Raw genomic sequence first — 17,869 nt, forward strand, 5'->3', positions numbered from 1 at the left:
TCCCTGGAAAAATCATGGAGCAGGTCCTCAAAGAATCAATCCTGAAGCACTTGCATGAGAGGAAGGTGATCAGGAACAGCCAGCATGGATTCACCAAGGGAAGGTCATGCCTGACTAATCTAATCGCCTTTTACGATGAGATTACTGGTTCTGTGGATGAAGGGAAAGCAGTGGATGTATTGTTTCTTGACTTTAGCAAAGCTTTTGACACGGTCTCCCACAGTATTCTTGTCAGCAAGTTAAGGAAGTATGGGCTGGATGAATGCACTATAAGGTGGGTAGAAAGCTGGCTAGATTGTCGGGCTCAACGGGTAGTGATCAATGGCTCCATGTCTAGTTGGCAGCCGGTATCAAGTGGAGTGCCCCAAGGGTCGGTCCTGGGGCCGGTTTTGTTCAATATCTTCATAAATGATCTGGAGGATGGTGTGGATTGCACTCTCAGCAAATTTGCGGATGATACTAAACTGGGAGGAGTGGTAGATACGCTGGAGGGGAGGGATAGGATACAGAAGGACCTAGACAAATTGGAGGATTGGGCCAAAAGAAATCTGATGAGGTTCAATAAGGATAAGTGCAGGGTCCTGCACTTAGGACGGAAGAACCCAATGCACCGCTACAGACTAGGGACCGAATGGCTAGGCAGCAGTTCTGCGGAAAAGGACCTAGGGGTGACAGTGGACGAGAAGCTGGATATGAGTCAGCAGTGTGCCCTTGTTGCCAAGAAGGCCAATGGCATTTTGGGATGTATAAGTAGGGGCATAGCGAGCAGATCGAGGGACGTGATCGTTCCCCTCTATTCGACATTGGTGAGGCCTCATCTGGAGTACTGTGTCCAGTTTTGGGCCCCACACTACAAGAAGGATGTGGATAAATTGGAGAGAGTCCAGCGAAGGGCAACAAAAATGATTAGGGGTCTAGAACACATGAGTTATGAGGAGAGGCTGAGGGAGCTGGGATTGTTTAGCCTGCAGAAGAGAAGAATGAGGGGGGATTTGATAGCTGCTTTCAACTACCTGGAAGGGGGTTCCAAAGAGGATGGCTCTAGACTGTTCTCAATGGTAGCAGATGACAGAACGAGGAGTAATGGTCTCAAGTTGCAGTGGGGGAGGTTTAGATTGGATATTAGGAAAAACTTTTTCACTAAGAGGGTGGTGAAACACTGGAATGCGTTACCTAGGGAGGTGGTAGAATCTCCTTCCTTAGAGGTTTTTAAGGTCAGGCTTGACAAAGCCCTGCCTGGGATGATTTAACTGGGAATTGGTCCTACTTCGAGCAGGGGGTTGGACTAGATGACCTTCAGGGGTCCCTTCCAACCCTGATATTCTATGATTCTATGATTCAATTTATTTGAGCATAAGCTTTCGTGAGCTACAGCTCACTTCATCGGATGCATGCTGTGGAAACTGCAGAAGACATTATATACACAGAGACCATGAAACAATACCTCCTACCATCCCACTCTCCTGCTGGTAATAGCTTATCTAAAGTGATCACTCTCCTTACAATGTGTATGATAATCAAGTTGGGCCATTTCCAGCACAAATCCAGGTTTTCTCACCCTCCGTCGCGCCCCCCCTCCCCCACACACACACACAAACTCACTCTCCTGCTGGTAATAGGCTATTGGTATATGCTATATGCTATATGGTAATGGGCTATTACCAGCAGGAGAGTGAGTTTGGGGGCGGGGGGGTGAGAAAACCTGGATTTGTGCTGGAAATGGCCCAACTTGATTATCATACACATTTTAAGGAGAGTGATCACTTTAGATAAACTATTACCAGCAGGAGAGTGGGATGGGAGGAGGTATTGTTTCATGGTCTCTGTGTATGTAATGTCTTCTGCAGTTTCCACAGTATGCATCCGATGAAGTGAGCTGTAGCTCACGAAAGCTTATGCTCAAATAAATTGGTTAGTCTCTAAGGAGCCACAAGTACTCCTTTTCTTGATCCCATACAGAATCAGAGCTGCAGACTTTCTAGTTTCTCAGCCAAAGCAAGTGACATCATAAGTACTATCAACACATTTTTCATCTCCTCCGTTTATGGTGTTTGGTGTCACTAACCGGCAGAACAACAAGGAAGCCTGTGGATCAGATTTCTCAGGATCTGGCTATGGTATTTTTATTACAATTCAACACCAATTACATCTTAAACAGCAGCCATATATGCTTTTCCACTTCTGAATTCTTACAAAACAAGCTTCTTACTTTTAGCATAACCCTTGCAGGTAACTATTATGTCCTTCAAGAACTGCACAATGTATATTATGATGCAAGTTTTAGGACTGCACCTGCTAAAAAGGGATGCTGGGAATTCATAGATACAGAAGTCCAGAGATTACCTTCACTATTATAGATTCTCTGTACAAACTAAGGTACATTATATGTCATTACCTTCATTTTCTTTCTATATTTTCCTAATTTAGATTGCAAGCTCTTCAAAGACAAGGATCTCACCTTTCAAAAAAAAAACATCTCTAAAGTGCTGTGTGAGTGCAGAGGTTCTGTATAAATACCCACTACCAAAAAATAATAATATACCTAGAACGATACAGATAATCTTTAAGTAGACATACGCTATGGGGATTATTTCCAGATGAGCATGCATACAAAGAATGTAAGTATACATGTTGAGTATACGCTATATACTCCACCCACCTCTGAGTCTACAAATACTTGGTCAACCAGGCTGGAAGAGGTCAATTAGGGCTTGATCCTGCCCCATGGAAGTCTATGTGATTTTTGTCATTGATTTTGTTGGGAGTAGTATCAGATGATTAATGAATACCATTTACTCATTTTTCAAAAACTCCTTTAAATCTTGATGTAACATTTAAAAAAAATTAAAGGCTATATTCAGCAGAGAGAAAGTTGATTATATGACAATTTCGGACAAACTATCAAAACAGTGTCTAGAACAGATTTTTGGGGGGGAATAAATTAAAAATGCTGATTGATGAATACATTTTTCTATATGTACCACTGTAAGGTCACTTGTGCACAGTTGCTCTCAGCTAGTCCAACATTCACAGCTTTTATTGCAAGATTTAACATTGCATCAAATCAAGTTGTCTTTGTCATAACTCCCTTCATTCTGCAAGAGAGAGTCTGGAACACTGGAGATTCATTAACTGTCAAGAATACCTACTGTATCCAAATTTAAATCTTTGTTTTTAAAGAAAGATCTTTAGGTAAAATATATTATCTTTGGATTCCCTTTGTAGTTTCACTATCATGTTCCAAAAAGCAGAAAAAGTATCTGCTGGATAATCCCATTTTTATATTACACACACACAGTCTTTTTGAGGTGTGTGGGACTTACTAATGGTTTCCTAAATTGCAAATGAAATCTGTTACATCATTCCATAAACGTCAGTGACCTGACACTACAGAGATTAGTGTACTATTTCTTTGTTAAGAAATTATCTAGGGCTGCTGTCCTGGAACAAGTTCCATATAGAACGAGATCAAGAGACTGAAAGCATTGGCAGACTTGTCTGTATCAGCACAGACCTTGGCAGACTGAAAAAAAATAGTGTTTACATTATGTCCCTCTCATAGTATACTGAAGTTGTCCAGAAGCACAATCTGAAATTGATTAAAAGCAGGCATATTCTTGAAGGAAAAACATAACCCTCATCAAAGAGGAAAATGCTGTGCTATGGTTAAGAAAACATGAATGATACACCTTGGCAAGTTTTTCTCCTCTGAAGTTTAATGTCACAGCCTCAGTATTCCTAGGATTGTGCACTTCGATGTGAACTTCATCGTTATCCTCATATTCTCGTATTAATGCTGCTTTCAATCTGGCCATTTCATTCTGCTCACCATGCACTAAAATCTACAAGAAAGAGACAGTTTCACACTTAACACAGGGTATGTTCTCAAAACAGAGGTGCACTTTATTAAATAAATCACCCAAGAAAGTTGCTGCTTTCCTGTGCATCATATTTAAAATATATATAATTGTCTTGGGCCACCACTATAGGCAACGTCAACTATACTACACTGTGGTCAGTTCCACACTTGCCTGTGTAATCTATCCATTATAGTTTGCATTATAAAAGTGCTCAGATACCATGAGGAGTGTAGGTACAAAAATCTACATAGATTTTCACTTATTTTAATACATGGACTAACTGCTAGTATTTTGTTATGAAAAAGGAATTTATAAGTTCTTAAGTTTAACTAGAAAAGTCACAGTTAGCCATATGTTTTTATACGTTTGCATGCAACGGACATGTATGCATATATATTTGTGAACTGCTCATGTATTTAAACTTAAAACTTCATGAACATTAATAAGTTTATAAATATCTCTGCCAAGGTCAGCTTCCTTTTCCTCTGCTTCTCCCTTTCTCGAAAGGAGCTGCTGGCACAGATATTCCTTTTCTTCCTATTTTAGGTCCACATTCTACTTCTCACTTTCAAAGCAACCTATAACTCTGTCCCTGCTCTCATCTCCTCCTGCTCAAGCTTCTCCTCGACTGTTCCCCTTGTCTTCATTGGCATCTCTACACCTCCTTTTGCATTGCCCTGGTCACTTGGAACAAACTCCACTGCAAATAATTTTTACTAAATAACCTCCTCCTTATTCTTCCAAAATACCTGGAAACCCACCTATCCCATGATTCACTTGGAAACAGTAACCATATGCCACATTGTATTTGTTCTGTAGTATATTTTATAAGTACCCACATACATAGAACTTTACTGCCGCAACAGGGTACAGAGTAATCTCATCATAGGGAAGTCACCACAACACATCCACAGCAGTGCTGCAAATCAACCAGGTATTTAAATTTTGCTGGTGTAGCATGGTGAGGATTATTCTGCCTATCTTTGAAGCAGCAAGGACTGGGCACTGCCAGTGGCACTATACTGGATTGGATAAACCAATGACACAACCTATATTCCTAAGAAATAATTAACATGCATACTAACCACATGTGGAGGTTTGAGTGCCCTGATAAACTCGCTGGTTTGTTGGTAATCCGTGTGAGCAGAGAAAGAAATGTAGTCTACAGACATCTTCAGTGGGAGCTTCTGCCCTGACATAGTTGTGATCTCTTCAGGTTCAGACATTATGTGCTGTCACAGAAGAAAAGTACGTCTTTCAATAAACAAGGTATTTGAAAAATCTTCTGCAATATATCCAGTTTTTCACTTTTCAGAACCAGAAAAATAACTATCTGCAGTTGGTTTAAGTGATAAATATTTGAACAAATATACATTATAAAAATTAGAAACACCTGGGATCAGTCATAAAAAAATTAAACACATACTTGCATCCTGTCCCTTGCACGGAACACTTAGGACTTAACTCGGCCCTAATACATATGACCATAACTCTCACTGAAATCAATATAAAGGTGTGTGTATCTATCCCTGATTGCAGAATTGGATTCTGTGGTCCTTTCTTGATTGCAGAAATTTAGATAGTGTTCTACTATCTGCAACTTCCCAACTTCAAAGCAAGTGAAAGTGCTACATATCTCAGTCTGATCTCTGATGTAAGTGGGAGTTCAGTCATTGATTCCAGTGAGATCAAGATAAGGGCAAAAAAATTGAAAGGCCACGTGGGAGGAGTGAAGGGGGAGAAGAGAAGTATGTTAATCACACTTTCTTGGGACAAGCTACCTGCTAATTTTTTAATAGTATATAGAAAGATTTTTTCATTTAAGAATAGACTGTTACTGGAAATTGTCATCTGCAATTTTACTGGACATTTCATTTGTTTTTGCATGGTACAATTGGCTTTGGTTGTATTCAGTCATCCATACATGACAACAACCTTATTGTTTAACAACTTCAAATAAATAATCCAACCAGAGATTGCTCCTTTTAACGTAACATGTAAACTAAATATGGCAGTCAAATGGTAATAACTCACCTTGGCAAGTGTTCCTTCAACACAGTACCCTGCTATTATTACTCCATTTCTCTTATCAGTACACCAGCTCTCAAACAATTCTCTGGATAAGCCACTCTGCATCATACCTGGGGAAGCCATAACAACACTGGGGCCAATGTCATCAAAGTGATCCATACTCTATAAAACAAAAAGCAAGAACATCAGTTCGTACAGTTGGTTAAAATAAGTAGAGCCTGACTGCATCCCCTGGTCCGCAAAAGTGGACCTATGCGGGAAGATCACACTTCATCCTCATGGAAGTAAACTCTTTGGCAGCGTTTCTCCCACTTTTGCCCACGAAGGACATTTTGTGGATCTCTGGAAGAAGAAAGAATTAGGGAACGCTCCCCACCCCACCAAACCTAAGCATATGAGGTGGATAGATGAGATAGTCTCAGTATAACTACTGCTATAACTGTATGAAATAACTAATTTAAATACTGGACTACTTTAAATTACAGAAGTATGGTCAGCACTGCCTTATTTATTTATTTATTTATTTATGATATGCTCCAAAGAAAGCCTTATATTAGACAAGAGTATGATTTTGTGTTTGTACCAGAAACTAAAATTAAATCCTCCATAAACTTTCAGTTAAAGTACCTGTTCTAAGGTCAGACAAGTATAGCAGTGGCCCCAGCACCCAAATAGTAGTCCTGGGGGAATTCATGTCCCCCGCAGATTTCTTTGCTTCCCTGCAGAAAAATGACTTGCTGATGGGGAAGAAAAAGGAAGCCACAAGAGCACTCATGCAACCCTCCCCAGCAATATGTTTCAGGTGCCCAGGGCAGCCGTCAGAGAGGTAAACTACTGTGAGGCAAAGGACAGGACTAGGGAAGACCCGGCTGGTGGCTCCTACCCTGCACCACGCTCAGCTCTAGTCCTGGCTGGGCTCGGGAGAGTGGGACTTCCTCCTCTGTACAGCATCTGGGGCTGTATCAGACCCACCCCCACATTTCTCCCCTGGCTGTAGGAAGCTCTGCAAACTCAGCCCCCTCCCCCACCCTGTGCTTCCTGAACCCATTGCTCCTCAGCTGCCAGGGGAGGGATCACTGTACAGGGAGCTGCTCCCCCATCCACCCAACCCCCGTACATCCAGACCCACTGTGACGCATGGCCAGAAAGGGTTAAACATCATGCAAAATAAATGACTCAAATTCAATGCTTAAAGACGTGGGGAAATAATGTTTGTGTTTTTGTGTATTTACATATATATGGGTAATGGTCAACAATGTAATCAACAGTCCCTGTTTATGCTGTATTCTGATAATTCAGAGCTCAGAAGAATATCCTAGCATTTAAATTAACTGTAAACATGAGATATCTCTGTATTCATCTCTCTTTTAAATGTATAGCAAATCATTGGTGAATAGTGGAGGCATTTGTCTTAAGACAGGCAATTGTCTTATGTTAATTTGTATAGCTAAATACAGGTGATAGACTGCCTAATTGATAAATTGCCTTATGTTAATCTGTGTGAATAATTAACAAGGATGCTCAGGAAATAAGGGCCTATTGTTCCCCGAGGGACTCCAACATGTCAAAGACGACCTGAAATTGCATAAAAGATCCTTGGGTCCTGATCCTTTTTATCTCAGATCTGCTTAAGCTTCATCAGGGGAAGTTTGAGCCGCAGGATGAGATCCCAGTTAAGCTGGTACACCCTGGATATGATATTGAACATTGGACTATAACCTATGAACTGAATTCTAAAAGAACTCTTTGCAAATACAAAGCTCACAATCTCTGCTATGAATCTGAACCTCAAGAATTGAACTCATGTCTGTATGTATATTGATCTTTTAACCATTCTCTCTCTCTCTCTCTCTCTCTTGTTTTTTAATAAATTTTAATTTAGTTAATAAAAAATGGCTGTAGTGTGTATTTGGGTAAAACCTGAAATATTCATTAACCTGGAAAGTAATGTATCTGATCCTTTGGGATTGGTAGAACCTTTTATTTTATATGATGAAATAAGACTTTAGAAATCTTCATCATATTTGACTTGGGTACCTGGATGGAGGCCTGAGGCTGGGTTACTTCCAGGGAACTGTGTTGTTGGCTTCTGGGCTACCAATAAGGTAATAAAGAAGCTGTTTTATGCTGGCTTGGTAAATCTGAGTCTTGGAATATCCACCAGCTTTTGGGGGACTGTCTGCCCCATTCTTTGCAGTTCACCCTAATTGAGTGACCTCAGCTGGCTCCCACTGGGACCCCAGTCACACCCCTTTATACCCAGATCCTCCTGACAAGCCACACTCCACCTTCACCTGGACCACCCCGACTAGCCACACGCACCTGGATCCCAACCATACTGAGCCCCACTCCCCCAGCATCTGGACCCCACCACTGAGCCCCGCACAGACAGACCTCTCTAGTGAGCTCTATCCCCCCCCTACACCCAGACACCCCTCCTGCTGAGCCCCAACTACCCTCACTTGGACCCCCCTGCAGAGTCCCATTACTGTTGCACCCAAAACCCCAGAACAAGCCCCTGTGCATCCAGATTCCCCCACACACACCTGGATCCCCAACTGAGCTGCCTGCACCCAGATTGCCCCACCCATAACCCTCTCAACCTACACCTGGATACCCCCACACTAACCCCCTCCACACTTGGATCCTGCCTTGCTGAGCCTGCCTGCCCACACCAGGCGCACCTGGCATGGAGGGGCAGGGCCCTGGGGCGTTTCTGGGGCAGGCCCAGTCCTTGCACTGTGTAAGGATTGGGTGCAGCCTCACCACTGAGTCTGTGTCCTGGGGGGAAGCTGCACAGTGATCTACCACCTCTGTGCAGCTCTGTGCTCCAACGCCATGCTGAAGCCTCCACATTTATTTGACAAATAAAATTTGCAAAATTTTGCAGAATTTTAAAATATTATGAGCAGAATTTTTATTTTTTTGGCGCAGAATGTCCTCAGGAGTAAAATAGGAGGCAGAAACACACAAATATCCTTCTGTCCAAACTATAAAATGAAAGAGATCACAGTGAAATGTAATGTTAGGCAGTGGGTATGCACTCAAGCGGTTAGCCAGAAAACCCTATAGGGAAGCTATACTTGGGATTTCTGTGGAAATTAAGCAGCATAGATTGGATGTGCATAACCCATTCAGCATTACAGAATGGAGTTTAAAATAAAAAAGATATCATTACTAGGAGAGCAGATTTATACTGAAAGATTCAGTTATAAACCTCTAAATCAATCAATGGCTTAAATTTCTAGGATAGTACACTTACACACTAGTTAAACCTCATGTAAATGCAAAGTATTTGATACATCTTACTTCTGTCATGAAACACCCTTTATTTACACTCACCTTCAGATTACTAATGTGTTTGAAAACAAATGGATTGTTGATGTTGATTTGCTTGCGGATTTTGTCATTCATAGCATTAACATATGTCTGATACACGGCCATGCATTTCTTTGCCAAAGAGGAAGCATAGTATATTGGGATGTCATGGAGTTCAGGGTGATTCTGCCAGTATTCATCTAGAGGAACATTTTACAAGGCATAAATATATTAGCAGCTTCCAAACATGCATTTTTCAGAATCAACGTTGTTTTATAAAGCCAGGTTTAAAAACATTTTCACTGCCATTAGAGACAGGAAATCAAAGTAATAAAAAATGTCGACATGCCTCTTTTGACCTTGGATATGGGGGGGGGGGGGGGGGGGGGGGGGGGGAGGAAGGAACCTGAAAAAGAGTAAAGATAAAACAAATCACTAGACAAAAAAGTCAAATCTCAGTTTTTCTCAGTAGAAGACCAGTCAGACTCCATATAACCACCAATTTTCAACCATCGCCTGTAAATATGCATGCAGAATCACAGAGCACTCAATTCACTTTTATAACAACTCTGTTTACAGAGAAATTAGTTTTAGTGCATTACTGCTAATCAACAGGCTGACGTATCTATGTTAAATGTTAATTATAAAAAACTTACAGCTAGCAACAAAATCTGTAGAGTCTTGTTAGTGAGACATTAAAAGTTCTGCAAGCCAAATTCACAGATGCATAGAGTTTAAGGTCAGAAGGGACATTAGACCATCTAGCCTGACCTCCTGTATGCCACAGGCCATTAAAATGTCATCCACTTTCCCTGAGCCACAATTCTGCCCTCAGTTTCACCTGTGCAACTCTAATCCAAGAGCCTAAGAGGGAGATCTCTCTTTAAGAGATATATGGGGGGGAGGGAAGGGAAGGGGAGGGGGAGGAGTGGATAGGAGTGAGTTGTGTGTGGGTCACTATTGCTAGGCAGAGTTGCACTCCACATCCAGAAGTTTCTGGAATTGGGTGTGGTAGTTTCTGGGTATGCTCCAATATGTTCCCTGTTGCTGGGGTTAGACTTGATGAGGGCAAGCCGTCAGGGCTGCTGCTTTGCAAAAGGCCACGTGAACTGTGTGGGTTGGGAGAAGCTGAGCCCAGGAGCAGAAAACAGCCTGTTTTCCCTAACTCTGAAGCATTTTGCAGCAGGTTAGTGAGTGATATTGTTCCCCAACAGGGAACCATGGGCAGGGTTAATTATAGAAAGGGAAAATTGGGAGGAAAAATTAATTTATTTTAATTGTATACTTTGAATGTTGTTTGATTTTAACCAAACTGTTTTAGTTAAATTGTCTCAACTAGTCTGAGTCACCAACTTTTCTTTAAATGTGGGGAAAGAGTAATTTATACTTTGCTATTCTTAGTTTTACATTTTGTATAACAGTTTTTTCTTTTTTTTTTTTTAAATCTATACACTTAACTGCGTGACTGGTTAATGAGTTAGCTGACTGGCTAAAAGTGATTTCAGAAGAGGAAGAGTCTGCCTGGATTCCAAGTGAAATTCCTATAAGCAAGTGGAGGGAAGATGTTGCTTTGGACTCAGCAGACTATAGATTTGGTGATCAAAGCCTCTGAGACTCACGTGAACTCAACCTAAGCTTTTGGGAACTCCGAGTTCCTTCTCACTGTGTTTCTGTGGGGATTGACCTGTTTAGTTTTAATTTGTTTTCTTTATGTTTATGTATAACTGTGAAGATAATGTATGTGAATTCTATAATAGCAATGCTATGTAGTAAACATTAAGTTATTTATTATTAATTATGTTTCTTTAAATTAAGATTTATAAAGTTGGTACTTAATTATGTTAATCCCTTTTGTTCTTTTGGGGACTTGAATGTTGGGAGGTTGATCCTGGGCAATCCTTCCTGAAGCTCCTTAGAGACTGAATTCTGGGTCTCCAGCTGCTTTTCTATTGGAGTTGAGTTTTTTTAGGCACTGAAGAAGGGCAATGAAGTGAGCTCTAGCCCACACAAAGGTTACATAACTATTGCCTTCAATAGGTTTGAACAGGCATAAATATTGGAACTTATTGAACAGTTCTATTCGATGTACAATAGATTTCAGCTCACTATCTCTTAGCTGTTTCTTCTGGAAGACTAACAGAAGTAGTAAAAACCCAACCTACCAAAAAACAAAAAGACAATAAACGCCCACTCATTTGGTTACTTGATAGCAGCAGCCACGACCCCCGCAAAGACGTACAAGAAGCTGGTCTGTTGAGTAATAGGTGTCACTTAATCACTTTTAAGAGTGGAACCCTACTTTAAATGTTAGGATTCCAAGAAAAGCATTGATTGTAGTGTAGAACATTTTCTGCATAATTAGGCACCCCCTTGTGTGTCTAGTTTTAGTTGAAAGAAAAGGAGTACTTGTGGCACCTTAGAGACTAACCAATTTATTTGAGCATGAGCTTTCGTGAGCTACAGCTCACTTCAACATCTGATGAAGTGAGCTGTAGCTCACGAAAGCTCATGCTCAAATAAATTGGTTAGTCTCTAAGGTGCCACAAGTACTCCTTTTCTTTTTGCGAATACAGACTAACACGGCTGTTCCTCTGAAACCTAGTTTTAGTTGATGTATTTTCTTTTTTTCTTTCTCTCTTTTTTAAGAGGCATACTAATGTCGTGTCAGGTTACAGAGGGACCTGGACAAATTGGAGGATTGGGCCAAAAGAAATCTGATGAGGTTCAATAAGGATAAGTGCAGGGTCCTGCACTTAGGACGGAAGAACCCAGTGCACAGCTACAGACTAGGGACCGAATGGCTCGGCAGCAGTTCTGCGGAAAAGGACCTATGGGTGACAGTGGACGAGAAGCTGGATATGAGTCAGCAGTGTGCCCTTGTTGCCAAGAAGGCCAATGGCATTTTGGGATGTATAAGTAGGGGCATAGCGAGCAGATCGAGGGACATGATCGTCCCCCTCTATTCGACATTGGTGAGGCCTCATCTGGAGTACTGTGTCCAGTTTTGGGCCCCACACTACAAGAAGGATGTGGATAAATTGGAAAGAGTCCAACGAAGGGCAACAAAAATGATTAGGGGTCTGGAACACATGAGTTATGAGGAGAGGCTGAGGGAACTGGGATTGTTTAGTCTGCAGAAGAGAAGAATGAGGGGGGATTTGATAGCTGCTTTCAACTACCTGAGAGGTGGTTCCAGAGAGGATGGTTCTAGACTATTCTCAGTGGTAGAAGAGGACAGGACAAGGAGTAATGGTCTCAAGTTGCAGTGGGGGAGGTTTAGCTTGGATATTAGGAAAAACTTTTTCACTAGGAGGGTGATGAAACACTGGAATGCGTTGCCTAGGGAGGTGGTGGAATCTCCTTCCTTAGAAGTTTTTAAGGTCAGGCTTGACAAAGCCCTGGCTGGGATGATTTAATTGGGGATTGGTCCTGCTTTTGAGCAGGGGGTTGGACTAGATGACCTCCTGAGGTCCCTTCCAACCCTGATATTCTATGATTCTATGTATAGGAAATAGAGAACAAAGAACTACAAATTAATTATTACATTAGATTTTTAAAATTTATATTTTAAATATCCTTTGTTATAACTCCCCCCCCCGGACCCGTGACCAACTGTAACAAAATATTTAAATAATGGAATTGTAGAATATAGAAAACTATAACTCATACCTAATGTACACCCATAGGCCTGAACTTCCAGTCTGCACTTACGCAGATCAATAACTTATTCTGAGAATAAGCACCAGATTTAAATGCTGAGCTGAGTTAAAATGGAAACTGGAGAGAACTGTCAGTATTTCAAGAACATTCTTGTTTTGAAATCAGCATGCCTAAATACAAGTATTTGCCTTTGAAGGGTTTTGTGAGGGGACCCTCAGAAAAGTTTGTATGAGAGGCGAAAAAAAAAGTTGTCAAAAATCATTCACATAGTGCAAGTAAGGGCACAAAAGGAAATGAAAGAGCCCTGCAGTATTTTCCTTTATACTTAACTTAATGATTACAGTTTGATTAAATAAGTGTTTATGTTTACCACTGCTTTTAATTTTCATTTTAAAGGTGAACTGTAAAGGATTTATAACAATTGTGTTTTTGACAATTATTTAAGCTTCTTTATGATATGTAAAACAGGCCTGACACGTTTAAAAAAGGCAGAAAAAAATCTTAGTGATATCAGACGTCCAGTCTGGTCTTTCCAGTTTTCTCAGATGTATTTCTGAATTACTGAGCCTTAACTGAAGGGAAGAGGCACTGAATCTTTTCAACATGAACAACTTCCTTTTAGTTGCTTAGTTTTAAGTCACTTATAATTTCATAATTTTACTGTTCTCTTAATGCCAGTCTTCTCAAGTACAGAAGACCCCAATATCAAATTTAAACCACCTGCTCTCCAAAATCCCACCCCCACCCAAAACCACTTTTTTTGGGGGCGGGAGGGAGGTTGTTTTTTTTTTTTTTTTTTTACAGAGGGGGACAAAAATCTTCCAGGTATTCTTTTTACATCACTAAGCAGCAAAAAAAGGGCACAAGCTCAATTTTTTTTCTATTTTTCTGAAGGTAAAGGAATGTTGGGTTAAACAAACTCATTTTATGTGAACTTGGATAAAAATCATTTTTTAAAAAAATTAAAAAAACAGGTGTTTTTAATTTAAATCGGATTTTTCATTTTGTTATTAAAAGAATATTTTTCTTTTAAAAAATAAACCTGTTTAAAATTAAATCTGAATTTTATACAAAATATATTAAGGCCTAAATTTATAATCTCTTAAAACATTTAAATAAAAAAATAAACATGCTTAATCCATGAGGCTCTATCAAAATCTTTTGAGTTAAAAGCTGTTTATCTATGTAAAGAAAGGATCGGGGGGGAAATCTAACTTCTGAGGTCAATCTTTATAAAAGTGGCACAATAGGTGATGTACCATATTAAGGGCTTGATTCTGTGGGGGACTCAGGGGCTGTGCTACTGGGTGCAAGAAATTTGCAGTCATCACAGGTGTTGGGACCCAGCCTCTGACTCCAAGAGACACCATCACGTATATCAGCAGGATTATCCACTCGTCTTAGCGTATGCGCAATATGCCTCAGGTGGCACATGACCAGGATTCATCACTGAATTTGGTCCAGTGGTTGGGTCATTAGCTTTCCTGGCTTGGGCGAGGTACTGACGGGAAATGAGATGTGAACGTTGATCCATGCCTCCCCGAATCATCCACTATGTGAGCTCATACTCCTATTTTATAGCTTCTCCCTACGTGAGCTCTGACTGGCTCAGTTTGCAAATTATGAATATTTATGACTCCAGTCTCCATGGAAACTTACTCTCCTACTCATGCAAAATCACTGATCTGCCCAGTAACTACCAGCCCTTACTTCTGGACGGTTCTTGGCACTTTAACTAAATGGCCTTGCTGTCTCCTTGCATATGTACACAGACAGAGATACAAACAGAAATCAGTTAATGGCTGAACTGCCTCCCCCTCACTCTCTGAATAACTAAAACAGTGCAGTGCAAAAGGCATGTGGGTAACCTGACCAGAAGTCTTGGATTGTTGTTAGTGCTTTTGTTTTTCTGGGAATGGGTGGGAGAATTATGTAACAAGGGAGAAGGAGAAGAAAGTGCAACCAGAAAGGAGCAACACTGGTTTCAAAGCAGGTCTCTGAGAAGAAGGGGTAGTATTCTTCAGACTGTAGCCTCTAGTGTTTCAACATCTGAGAACTGGAGAAAAAAAAACTTGCCATGGTTGCAGGTTATAGAAGACTATTTGGGGATAGTTTCAAGAAATTCCTGTACCTCTAGGTAAAAAAGGACCACGTGCCAAATGGAAATAGCGTAACGAGGAGACGCAAGGCCTGGCTGTCAGAATGAAACATGAAAAATGCTCCTCAGAAGGCCATGACTTTGAAGATGATATGGACACGTCTGAACAATTTGGATCAACTGGTTATTAGACTTATTTTTGCACCATTCTTATGGATTGTATATCAAGTCTTACTATGTTAGCAACTGATGACAGATTATGATCATACATTTGTGTTTTGGTTGAATACCCTGACAAATTTCAAAATATTTCTGTTCAAAATATTAATTGGTATGTTATTTTGTTGTGGGTGCATTTATCAGTTACATTTTTACAGTTACGGCCAGTTTTCTGAAATGATTTTTTATTGCTTAATATCATCAAATCTCCTAGGTGAAGATTTCCTGATTAAAAGTGAAGTTTCATTATGCATTTAATGAATGTTAATATTTTAAAAAGTTTTTTTCAAGCTGTTTTGTATACTGTTAGATATAAGTGATTTATTTGGTATATTGCTAGATATAAGCGTTTAAACAGATTTAGATAATCCTTATAATTTATTAATTATATTCCCTATAAAACGGGGTTTAGAATAAATCATATAATTTAAATAGCGTGCAAACAGCTGCAGTAGAAGGACTCTTTCACTTAATCTCATATTCTTTAAAGCACTACACACTGAGTAAAGCTCAGTGAGAGAGACTTTTTTTACCATTTTGTTTCAGGCTGCAGCTTAGACATAAGGGGTTATGAACATCCATCATCTGCAATGTTCACTACTTCAGAGTCATGTGCTGCAACCACCAGCAGTGCCACAACTGAACATACTTCAGACAGTATTACCTGTATCAAAAGAAAGACTTTCCTCATCATCCAGCAAAACGATGGATGAGTTTGTAATCAGGACCAGCAGATTTCAGCAAGACTCCATCGATGAAAAGACTGCTCAGTTAATTTACTCAACAAATTCAACCTTTCATCTTGTTCAGAACAAATATTTCAGTTGCACGGTTCAATCATTATGATAGGCTACACTTCATCTGGCAGAGCAGACATCACTGGAAGGTTGCTGGATATAGTGTGTGAGAGGGAAACTGAATAATGTGCAAAAAACATTAGGGAAAAAATTCATTGTTTTTAGTCTTGATGGGTGAAGCAATGTATATAATGATCCAGTAGTATGTGCTTGTGTGACAACAGAAGGTGGAGCGGAATAAAAGAAGTCTGTCTTACAGAAACAACTGATACAAAAGGAAATGCCCATACAGGAGAATACATGCAAAGAAATAGCAGTAAAAGCTAAAACAAACTGAACAAAAATTCAGGTGTCAATAAATGTGTAGCTTTATCACTGCACATGTAGCAAAGATGAGAAGAAACCTAGAAGATAATGAAGGGAACATGAAATTTATAACATATGGTGCAGCGTTCATTTGACTCATCTTTTAGCCAAAGACTTAAGTACAACTCCAGGAATAAAGGAGAATGCTATTGAAATTGGAAAATACTTCCATAACAACCACTTTGCTTCAGCTTCACTAGGAGAACTGGAGGAGCCAAATTAATTGTCCCCCAAGATGTACAATGGAATTCAGTGGTTGACTGTTTTGAGCTATTTATTATGAACTGGCTTACTCTGATGATAATTTGTGAAGAATATTGTGACAGAATTGATGGAACAGCCAAGTAGTCACCATTGGACTAAAGAAAAATATGTTGAATATATGTAAACCGATTTCCATAGCCTTGGACAAATTGTAGAACGATTGCTAAAATATTGCCGACGCTGTTGAAATTTGGAAAGAACTTCAAGAGGCAATAAGGAAAGAAATACCAACCACAAAATTAAACTGCAGGCAGCAAAGAAGCAGATAGATCAAGCATTTACTCCTCATTTTCTTGCAAATATTCTCAACCCAGCGTACCACGGTATAAGATGTTGCTGCTATGACATGGGCATCTAATAATCAGCCATCAATCATGCCACCCATAATAAATTTCAGAACTGGAGGTGAATCATTCAAGCAGAAAATGTTTGCTGATGATGTTTGTAAGAAAGTCACAGCACTGAATTGGTGGAAGTCACTAGCTAAGCTCCTGGAACCAGAATTTGTTGAAGTGCTAAACCAGTTTTTGACAGCAGTAGTCGCTTCTGCAGGCACAAAAATAATATTTTCTTAATTTGAATTAATTCATTCAAAGTTGAGAAATTGATTGGGAGTTAAAAAAAGCAGGAAAAGTTGGCTCTCCCTTCTAGTCTATGAATACAAACAAGGGATAGGATGGGATGAGATCTACCAATTTTAAAAGTCTGAAGGAAAGCCTAAGTAACTTAGGAGACTTGTTTCATTTTTAAGAGACTTAGACGAGTAGGAAATTAAGCTCCAGCCACTTGCATTTAGGCATATTTGAAAAATTTCCCAGGCTGTTCTGAAATAATCAGTTTAGTTCATTGGCTATAGAATGCCTCTGTTTCTTAAATAAATCATTAGTTGTAAATGTGAAATGTATTTTGATAAGAGAAGTTTATGTATCCAAAACATTAAAGGTTGTTTTGTTTAATACAAATACATTTTATATGCTGTTTTGTGTGTTTAATTAAATTCTAATTACAATCCTAATGCAGTTTGACACAAATCATGACCAAAAGGCTAGTTATCTAGTAAATAAGCTATACATCATTCACAATTTTCTAACATACTAAAAATATACAATTAATAAGAATCGGAAAATATTAAACTATATATTTGCTTAAGTAATGATATAGTATACAGTCTTTTGTAGGAAAAAGATGTCCCAAATCTTGTGTAAAGGATCTATTTAGTTGTAAATTAACATGCTTTAATGGTTACGTCAACAAAT

At 39.7% G+C, this 17,869-nt stretch overlaps 1 protein-coding gene and 1 long non-coding RNA gene across 2 annotated transcripts in view; one reads left to right on the forward strand and one right to left on the reverse strand.

The window, feature by feature from the left end:
- CPSF3 (cleavage and polyadenylation specific factor 3) overlaps positions 1–17,869 on the reverse strand; it is a 56,000-nt gene that overhangs the window by 16,109 nt on the left and 22,022 nt on the right. Inside the window, exons 8-11 of the mRNA XM_048845462.2 lie at positions 9,234–9,409; positions 5,895–6,053; positions 4,946–5,092; positions 3,690–3,842 (exon numbers count right to left, since the gene is read on the reverse strand). Of these exons, the coding sequence (XP_048701419.1) occupies positions 3,690–3,842; positions 4,946–5,092; positions 5,895–6,053; positions 9,234–9,409 (635 nt within the window). The remainder of the gene's footprint in view (positions 1–3,689; positions 3,843–4,945; positions 5,093–5,894; positions 6,054–9,233; positions 9,410–17,869) is intronic.
- Positions 10,242–11,000, forward strand: LOC142071506 (uncharacterized). Its single transcript, XR_012667562.1, has 2 exons — positions 10,242–10,395; positions 10,691–11,000. It is a non-coding gene; the product is annotated as an uncharacterized LOC142071506 (long non-coding RNA).

The sequence above is a fragment of the Caretta caretta genome, chromosome 3 (genome assembly GCF_965140235.1).
Source record: "Caretta caretta isolate rCarCar2 chromosome 3, rCarCar1.hap1, whole genome shotgun sequence".
Lineage (NCBI taxonomy): Eukaryota > Metazoa > Chordata > Testudines > Cheloniidae > Caretta > Caretta caretta.